Raw genomic sequence first — 10820 nt, forward strand, 5'->3', positions numbered from 1 at the left:
CTGCGTCTCCCTCTGTTCGGCGTCGCGTTCTCCCTCATGCCGTGTGTGGTTCTCCCCGTGTCTTCCGGTATATGTTACTTTAGCTTTTCCCAGTTTAGTGTAGTTTTGCATTGCTTTTGTATCATCGTTATTGTTTATCACCTGCCAGCAATAAAGCTGCATTTTGAGTTTATCCCCTGTGTCTGTGAGTTTGCAATTTGGGTCCTCATCCTGCCTGCCACACGGCCGAATCATGACACCACCACAGTTATTCACTGAAACCACAACTGCGTTCATACTTTGTTTTTTCTTTACAGAGGATGAAAAAACACAAGTTTCATCACTTATGAACAAAAATAAACTCTACTATTCTGATTTATTTCTAATTTGCTTTTCAGTTTAATCGGGGCTCCACATATCACAGCACAAAAAGGTGGAATTAAAATACAGTACTGCCAAATCTTCATTTCACTTTGTGGTCTCAGTTTTATAGTATTTTTTTAGCGGGATTCAATGTGAAACAGAAGGTTTTTCACATCAAAGTGGGCTTAACGTCCTTAATTTTCATGCACAAATTACATTAAATAATTTAAGGCACGCATATTTTATTGTATATGTAACTTCTTCAATTTAAGCCATTAACCATGGCTCCAAGCTGTTTGTACGAGAAGCAAACACGCATTAAAAGAGATTTGTAAAACAGGAAACAAGCTAAATATGGCATACATATTTATAGCTCTTATTTTTTCATGTGTAATGAATTACTTAAGACATCTTTGGACCATGGTGAGAATCTCCCGTTCCACCACATCTCAAAAGTGCTCTGTTGGATCGAGATCTGAATGTCATGGCAGAAATCAGTGTCATCAGACCAGGCAACATTTTTCCAGTCCTCTGTAGTTCACAGTGTGGTCTCCTGCTGCTGTAGTCGATCTGCTTCAAGGTTTGACATGTTGTGCATTCAGAAATTCTCCTCCACATATCTTGGTGGTAACAAGTGGTTATCTAAGTTATGGTTGCTTTCCTATCAGCTCAAAGCAGTTTGATCATTCTCTTCGGACTTCTGACATCAACAAGGCATTTTTGCTCTGTCTGAAAAACCCCTGAGATAGTTATGTAGAAAAATCCCAGTAAATCAGCAGTGCTATTTTCAAAATCACTTAATTCTTCTCCTCCCTCATGCTCATTCTGATGCTCAGTTTGAAGTTCAGCATGTCGTCTTGAGCGTGGCTGCACGGAGTTACACTTGTGGGGTTGGCTGATCAGATATTTGTGTTAATAAGCAAATCTGCAGGTCACATTAGACAGCCGCTCCTCTCTGAGGAGAAAAGGGAATTTTTCCTTCCCACAGTCCAATGATTGCTAGGGGTTCATATGATTGTTGGGGTTTTCTCTCTATGTATTATTGTAGTTCACCTTACAGCGACTTGAAGCAACTGTTGTTATGATTTGGTGCTGTATAAATATAATGGAATGGAATTGAATTAAACAGGTGTACCTAATAACGTGTCAAAGAAGTGTAAATGCATTTAAATGGGGTAAAGCGAACATTTTACTGGGAAACTACACAGTAATAGTTTTGCAGTGATACAAAACCTGTGAAAATGGAAGATTTGATTTAAATTTTGAACACTGAAGCAGGAATTGTGCAGTGTTTTCATGTTTGACAGAATCTGTTAATTTCCCAGTCAGTAAACCTGAGTCTGGTGTTCTGTGTTTAAAACTTGGCTCTTACTTTGGGGAGGGACAGCGAAGGTAATGAGATTGGACTCCACGGACGCTCTTCTCCTCCTCTTCTTCCTTTTCATCATGTACCATCTGATCACCTCGCTTTCCATGTTCATTGGCCGACGCCATGGCAACCAATATGCCTCCTTCCCTTGCTTCTGATGAACCTGGATCCCTACTGACAGAAGAAAATAAATAATTGTGCTGTTTTTCTCTTTAGAGACATCAACAAAATAAAAGCATACTTCATCCTCACTGACTCTCAACTTTTTTCCTGTAACTTGTGCGATGTTTTCACTATTTTATAGATCAATTTAAATAAATGAATAACACGTACATGAGTACTCTCTAAAACGTCTTGACAAAAGTGTGACACCAGACATTTAATATGATGCTAAGTCTATATTTTTGTCAACAGTTCAGCTTTGTCATCTGAGTTAATGTCAAAGTTTAATGGAAAAACAACAAACTTCCTAACAAACAAAACAGAAACATGATTTTTTAAAAAGATCAAAATTTGTAACTTATTTTCTTAATAAATTTCAACTTTAATTAAAATTAAATTAGACTATATTTGGTCAAAATTAAGCTAAATTATTATAAAGATATTGTTCTATCACAATAATTTGATTGCACGTAAAATATCACAAAAAGGACAAAAAAATTATTTGCACTGTACTAAAGTGACTGTACTAATGAAGTTGCATGAATTTGTGAGCAGTATTTCACTGTTTAATAATCTTTAACTTAAGTTTATTGATGGACAAAACAACAGCACAAAGAAAAGGACACTGAAAATAAATATTTCCTCAATCATGCACTATAAAAAATATGACCTGTCATGTCTATTTTAATTAAACCGTATCGCAGATTTAAACTACAGAAGTAGACCCACAGTCCTTTAGGAACAGACACATTTTAATTCCAGGTCTACAAAAAACAAACACACACAAAAAAACCCAGAACATGAAATGCAGAAAGCCGTGTTAGTTCCAGTTCTCGAATAGTTGATGGACATATGCATATTTGGTGCTGCTGTCCTTCATTCTCACTGCTTGCGTGTCTGGATGCGGTTGAATCTGGGAGCACCAGTTTAGAGGAGTCTTCAGGCCTGGCAGGTGTGCCCTGCAAGGTGGCTGGCCACACCTGAGGAAATGACCACACACACACCTGCAGCTGATCAAGGCTCGTCAGAGGAGCTATTTAGGAGTGTGGCGGAGCTCTGTCTGACGCTGGATTGTTGTGTGACTACCCATCAGTGTTTTCAACATATTAGTGAGTGTAAGCCAGCCACAGTTTGAACGTGTCTAAAGTCTGCCTCTGTTATTTCTCACGGGGAACGTGGAAACGAGAGGGCAGCAAGCACGGGGTGCGTGGACACTTGGAAGTGAGGACACAGAGCACAGACACTGGGAGGAAGACACGGCACGGGAGTCTGGGGTGCACAGGGATTTATTTTTTGTGTGATTATTTACGTCACTGTAAATAAATGTATTGATTTCATTGAAGAGTCCTGCATTTGTGGTCCCATTTTTCCCCGTTCCCACAGTTTGCCAGCGCTAACCATGACAGTTTTGATGTGTTAACTAATTATAGAGAAAAGTAAAAAATCACAGTGGTCATTATGTGTTCAGACACACTCCTCTCCCCTACATTAGCTACATGAAGTTATATCTACCAATCGGTATCTGTGCAGTTATTGGCAGTATTGACAATATTGGATCAACATCAAAATATACAGCATTGCACAGTATTACTCTAAATGATACTTGGTTTTAATACTTGCATAAACACTGACTGGCTCTAAGTGGAATTGATGGTGTTAAACAGAAAAGGAAAACTCAGATTTCTAATTGCCCTGCTCTCATTAAGCTCAACATATGTAGCTTGAGTTTATGTCAGTGACAGTGATTAATAATCAGCCTGAGGGGAGGTCAGATTAAGATTTAAGAAGTCTGATTCTTTCTTCTTGTTTTTCTCTCAGCTGTGATTACAGCTGAAATAAGTCAAAACACCAAATATTCTTTCAGTTATATTGATCGACAGTCAGTAAGGGTCAACAACAGGCAGCCATGACTAAGATACTAAGCAATCAGACAGAGCCTCATGTTGCTATAAGTGTGTGTGTGTGTGTGTGTGAGCTGAGGCCTTCCAGCAAGTCTATTTTTAAGGCGGTGACAGCTGCCTCAGCCTGCAGGCCTCACAGCAGCGCTGAGACCTAACAGCTCTGAGCCTTAAACAGCAGCAGAGGAAGAGCTGCTCTCAGATCAGATCAGATGTGTGAAAATTCAGAAATAATAAACAGGACTTCAGCTGCATAGAAAACATCTCCTACCTGTGTCAGTGTGTGTGTCTGAGAGTGAGTGTGTTTTCCTACCTCTGTCTGAAAGGTGCTCCTCTGAAGCCGACTCCGACCGCTCTGACACAGCCTCCTAAAGTTAGACCCTCTCACCTCCCCCCACCCTGGACCGCCTGGCCAGTGGAGGCCCTGACACCTGACACCAGAGCTGTGGAGTAACTGAGTACTCTTACTCGAGTACAGTTCAGTTAACCTTTACTTAAACAGGCCTCATTAAAAGACACAACCAAACCGAGATGGAGAGACACACACTGATAAAAATGCAAATTAAATGCAAATTAAGGAAATGTTTATTGAATAACATGCATTGCAGGAGGATTCAGCTTTCTCTAATTTCACTGAGATTTACATCCACAACATGATTATGTCTCCTTCCCTCCTACTACCTTTCCTCCCTTGTCTTTTTTCACATACTTCTTCTTTCTTCCTTGATTCCTTTGGTTTCTTTTCTCAGTCCTTTTCTCTCCTCTTCTTTTCCACCTTTGTTTCTTTACTTCCTGTTCATTTCCTCCTACCTTTTAAACGGATCTGCCTCCCACTGCCTTTCTTCCTGCATTTCTTTCCTTTTCTTTAGTTTATTCCCTACCAACAAAAATTTGGTTGGGGTATTGTCGTGGTAATTTCATCTATCTCGGTCTATTACTTCTGCATTACATTTAAAATTTGGTGTTCTTAATACCTAGCAATGTTGATTCTTGTAAAATAAGGAGATAAGGTCAGCAAGCCCACTTTCATATTAAATCCTTCTTAAAAACACATTTTTTATAGGTGAATTGTATGAGAGTTACTTCTATCTATCTACCTTTTCTGTGAAAAGATAGATTACATCTGATAAGCGTATGTCTTATATGTAACAAAGTTACATTGTTGCATTAGAAAACTTTATCGCATTTATGTTGTAGATACATTGTACAGTACATTGTATTCATTTTCTTTAAAGTTACAATGTTGTTACATCATCAGCAATGCTGCAAGCTTATCAAATGATGACCAAAAACATCATGAAATGTGTTTGGAGGTCAGTTTCTTTTTAATTTATTCATGACGTTTTTTTCTTCAGAGCTTTCCTTTTATTGAGTCCTTTTCTTTCTCTCCTTTACACTTTTGTAAAGTTTCTTTCTTTGCCCTTTCTCTCTACTCCTCTGTTGCCGTCCCCTTTTCTTCACTTAGTGTTTTTTCCTGTATTCTGGTTTCAGACAGCAGGTAAACTCTCTGCGTTATAGTCACTCGGCATAATAACACGCTGGCTTTGAAACACAGGAAACAAGCTTCTAAAAGAAAGGAAATGTAAGAAATAAAAACTCCACACTGATGTATCACTGGACTTCAGCAAACAACTGATAAGTGCCTTCCTGTCCTTTCAGTGCACAGAACTATTTTTATTTTTGCTTTTGTAACACGACCTCCCGTAGAAAGCTGATTTTCTCAGTCAATGGTAGGAACTACAGTCTCCCAACTGTGTTTGTGTGTGTCTGTGTTTATCTGCAGTCAGCTGACAATCATCTGGACTATTTATAGTCTGAGAATGCAGCTAATTTAAGTCACACACACTCACACACACACTGATATTATGAGCTCATTATTTAAAGGCTCACAAAATGAATTCCAATTACTGGATGTTTCAGCAGATCAAACTGAATTTAAACTCCTCTTTTCCCATGAGAGTCTATTTCCACTTCACGTGATGTGTTTCAACTTAGTCTCATTAGATTAATAGGATACACGAGTCTTCCTGCATGCATGTAGAGCTAATTATGGAAAGACTTTATTTACTGTAACTGCTGAATAAAAAGCAGGAAAAGCTCTTGGATAAAATATTATAATAATCACAATTTCAGAGTCTGCCTGTGGTGATTTCTAATCCAGCTGTTTTAAGCAGGAACATTGACATTAATACGATGATATTTTTCTGCTTCTGCAGATCAACTCTTTATCATTTGCTACAAAATTAATGATTTTGCAGACATTGATCTTCACACCACACCGTCCAGTCCATTACAGGGGTGACATACACACAGACAGAAAACCTACGGCCAGTTCAGGGCCTTTTTTTCTGCCTGTGTCCTTAAAATCAGTCTTGAAGGAAACCCTAAATGAAGCTATAGGATAGAGGAGGATTGGCAGAGGAGCTGTGACTGAGAACACATAAGTGTTTTTAACCCTCTGTGTATAAAGTGGTGTGAGATACAGCTCTGCTGTAGTATGGCAGGAAGGGACAAAGCTGCTATATAAGATGATAAACTGTGAGGTTGAGCCCCCTCTTTACTGTCATGCTCTTATTTTGAAAATGTTGGTCCCTTTATAATTGAGTCAGTATAAAAGAGCCTTTCCTGGGTTGACTTTTCCTGTTTCTTCTGTTCTTGGTTTCACCATTTTTCCCTTTTTAAAAAAAACAACAACAACTTTGCTTTGCTTTCTTTGTTTTCCCTCTTTTGTAAGGTTTTCACCCATGTCCAAGTGTTTCTATAGTCCCAACTCCCCACCTGTCCTCCTGACTGCTTACCCTTCTGTGGATACCTGGATTGCAATTTTATTTATTTATTCAGTAAAACCAAACCTTTCTATTAGCATGTTTTGTGTTTAACTCCTCTCTCCCATCAACGCCTCATAACACGAAAGAGAAAAGAAAAAAAAAAGCTAAAATTTCATAATAGCCTGAGGTGTTCGGCTGGGAATGATGATTATGGCGTCCCTTTGTAACCATGGTTACTCACTCTTGCATACCTGTGTGCACAGTTTAACAGAAGGAACAGAGACACTGCTGTTAACACTGACATTACTCTGAGCAGCAGGCATGATTTTATGGTGACAGTGTGACAGACATGGACATTTCTCACTGGCCTCTGAAGTTTCCTTTAATAACTTTGTTGTGAGTAATGAATTTATTTTTCAATTAGGCCTAAGTGAGAAATTGGACACTGGAGAAGTGTGTGAATGTCTGGCTCGGTGCGTCACAGATTGCACTGAGCCACAGTGAGATTACAGTGGGTCCGAATTCACCCTCCTAAGTTTGTATCTGAGGCAATGTCCATGTCTGCTGTAGCAGCGACAGGAGACAACACATCCTCTGCCTCCTCTTGCCTGGGCCTTGTATATTTCTTTTTTTTCTTCTTTTTTTTTTCTTTAAAAAAAGCTTCTGATATATAGTTGAAGTGCTTGATCTAGTTAGTCACCACAGCTGCTGAGACACAACGCTTACAGCTTACATAGCAATGCTATGTTGGATCTGCTGAAAGGACGCTGATTAAGAGGCTAAATAGAAGAAAGCCCATGCAATGTTCAAACTGCAAAAAACCATGGGTTACATTTCAGATGCTACAGACCTCATAATAAGAAAAACGACCAAGTATGACTTGTTTGAAAGGATTTCCCAGTATAAGCCTCTTCTCACTAAAAAGAACATGGCAGCTTGAATACTTGAATACTTATAGAATAATATCCTTTGAACATATGAGCCCAAAGTGGAGCTGTCACTGAGCTGACCATGAACTCCTCTGTATACCAACGTATTCTAGAGTCAAATGTGAGGACTTCTGTCTAACAGCTAAAGCTTGGACCAAACTGGATGCCAAGCACATCAGAAAATGTACAACAGAATGGCTGAAAAAGAAAAAGATAGAGGCCCAGTCAAAGTCCAAATGTCAACCTGATTGAAATGCTGCCGAGGGACTTTAAGAGGGCTGTGCATAAATGAGTGCATAAACACCTCTATGAAGCAAGAAGAGAGGGTCAAAATTCCCCCATAACCATGTGAGAGACTGATAAAGTGGAACATTGAATGATGAATTCAGTTTGTTGCAGTTAAAGGGGGTTCCACGAGCTACTAAATCATAGAGCGTTTGCCACAGGACTGCAAAGAAATCTTTCTTTTTCACATGACTGTGACAATATAAACAGGTCCAGGAATACTGTCATGTTGAGATCATTAAATGCCTGCTTTAAAAAACAAACAAACAAACAAACAAAAAACAGTGGGTAAATGATGGAACTGTTCCAATCAGCATATTTAATAAAAACAACAACAACAAGAAAGGCTCCTTAAGTAGAACACCTACTTCACTCCTTAACTCCTGGTGTCTGATTGTATCTCTGGTGGAAGGGACTGTGACCTACCAAAGAACCATGTGCTCAGACTGAGGAATGAAAATGGAGCATCCAGGGAAAACTTGAGCAGTCAGTGGACTTTCACACATGACACATTTGACTCTCACAAAAACCACTGTTTTTCTCTTAATTTCACATTATTTATTTTCTACTTTTTTCATTTTTAGCTTCTTTTGGTGTTTGGTTCCTTTAGGCTGTTACAAAATAAAACTTACGATAAGCCCAGTTCCGCCTAAAGTAAACCTAGCTCTTTATTCTAGGCATTTATAAATGATATATTGACAGTTCATTAATATTTAGTAACCATTTATCTATCTTCAATAAGTTGTTGATCATCACAAGGACAAGAAGATATAACTCGCATAGGAGGCAGGACAGAACCAAATCCAGTTATGCTGACAGGTAACTGCAATTTGGACACATTAGTGAGAAACATGAGAGGAAATAAACAAGAAGGATTATTCTTGGAGCAATCACGAATCACTCCGTTTTATCAACCATCTCAAACAGTTTTGAGTTAAAGGTGTGTGCATTAAGAATGATGAAGCTCACACACTTTTAGAAGCTTTTAAACTCTTTATTCTATTGAAGAGTAATCGAAAGTGCTTTTGTCTAGACACAATAAAAGGTGAAACTGTAACTAACACTGAGTAGGTTTTGTACATGCTCGACACAGCACACGTGCAGACACTGTAGGTGTTCACCCATCAGCCATTTATGCTCATATTAAAAGATTTCCAGGAGTGTAGGAGTGGCACGTTGGCTGCTTGAGAGTTCAACACGACAGAGGAATAGCAAACAAATAGTACTCTGTGAGAAAAGGCACATACAGGCACAAGAAGAGGTAACAGCACGACGTCTAACTGCAACATCCACAAGAAAAAAAACCCACGGTGACGGCACACTTCTCAGTGTCAGAGCTAACAGGGCAGCGGTGTGTCATGGTCCCTGTGCCTCCCCGGCCAGCCCAGTGTGGCCACAAGTGCTTGTTGTTTTACTGTCTCTCTGCTCCCCTCGCCTTGCTCTCTCTCTCTCTCTCCTACCTGTCTGCCTGGGCGGAGCTCGGATTGGGCTCACACCCTTGGCCCACGCACCTGCAGCTGATCTCCGGTGATCTCCTGGCACTGCACTGTCAAGATATCATCATCATGTTGGAAAAAGACTTTTTAATGGAATTAACCAGCAAACACATGTAAAACTCTCTGGTAACCATGGCAACAGGACAGGAACTCATTGCTTTCCACTGCTAAAGAATGATTTTGTGGTCATTTCATGTATTTCTGTGTCCTGAAACAGCTAGTGGGACAACAATGGCAGCCATTTCGACAATAACAAGGTAGAAATTATTAGTAAGCTACAGAACCCACCTCAACACAGTGGTTACAGCATTTCTCTGAGGCTTAAGGAATCAAAAATCACCTAGTGTATCCAGCTGGTAAAATGCTACTGGCTTTTCTTTGGTGGCATGTTTGGCACTCTGATGCTGGAAACGTTTTAAGACATTCTAAAACAGCCAAATGATTTCATGATATTGTTGGGCTTGAATGTCAGGATGCTGACTGGTCAAATCCTTCTCAGGGTGTCTAGGATATAAATTGTGGAAGAGTTTGGACATTCAGAATTAAGACTGATACATCAAGAGGCCTTATGTCTTAGACACACTACAGGTATTGTTCATCCCATTGGTCTAAAGAATAGGGCTAGAACAGCTTTCTAATTTTAGCTGTCATTACAATCTGGAAATAGAGTAAGATCACCTGGCACCAAAGATCAGCCAGCAGCAGATGGACAGATTGGATTTGCTCTTAAAAATATCCTTCTTTTTCAACCAACTCTTTGTATTTAACCACTGACGAGTCCTCAGACTCTTTGAATTCCTTGACCTAAATACAAAATGTAATACTGCAATTTAAATGCATGCACTGGTTCTCTTTGATTTCCAAAATATGTCACTTCGATCCAAGAAAATAAAGAACACACTACCTGAGGGTGGTCTTTCATCATTTCAAAAAATATATATAACACTTTTTGTAATAGTGTTATTTTTTAATCCTGACTAAAACCATCTGTTATGAAAATATATACTATTGTGTAATAGACCAGAGGGGGAGGGCTTTACCTTATTGAATATTCTCTGGAAACTAAAGAGATGTGGCCAGAGGTAGAAGTTTGTTAATCCTGTGAGGTCTCAGTGATTATACTGATGCTTAGCGATTACAAAGTCATTTTGTTATTATCCCAATTCCCAAACGTTACAGCAATCAGAATGCCTTTTGCTTCTCTCCAAAATATAGGGTCCTGACTGAGACCTCATAAAGTTAAACATACTGAGTACAATGAAAAGAAATTCACAGTTTCTGTCTTCCTGAGGGAGTGGAGTTACTTTTCCTTGATTCCTTATATTTCTGGAATAAATCTCTAAATAAATCTTTTGGGACTCTGGACTGAAAATGTAAAAGGTTCCTCCTCTGAAGAGAAACAGGTGTTCTCATCTGCCAAGTCCGGCTTCTTGGCAGCAGCCAGCTTCATGTCATACCAGGAGTGTGAGTTTAACTTCGGAGCCAAGCCTTTCCGTCACCCACACACACACACACACACACACACACACACACACACACACACACACACACACACACACACACACACACAC

At 39.3% G+C, this 10820-nt stretch overlaps 1 protein-coding gene across 1 annotated transcript in view; it reads right to left on the minus strand.

Moving 5' to 3' along the window:
- Positions 1 to 4141, minus strand: part of dusp27 (dual specificity phosphatase 27) — a gene marked incomplete in the record, with an annotated part of 38497 nt that extends 34356 nt beyond the window's left edge. Inside the window, 2 exon segments of the mRNA XM_014330300.2 lie at positions 1715 to 1882; positions 4085 to 4141. Coding sequence (XP_014185786.1) covers positions 1715 to 1836 — 122 coding nt within the window.
- Between the last annotated feature and the right edge of the window lie 6679 nt (positions 4142 to 10820).

The sequence above is a fragment of the Haplochromis burtoni genome, unplaced genomic scaffold (genome assembly GCF_018398535.1).
Source record: "Haplochromis burtoni strain Fernald_Lab_line unplaced genomic scaffold, NCSU_Asbu1 Contig_666, whole genome shotgun sequence".
NCBI lineage: Eukaryota > Metazoa > Chordata > Actinopteri > Cichliformes > Cichlidae > Haplochromis > Haplochromis burtoni.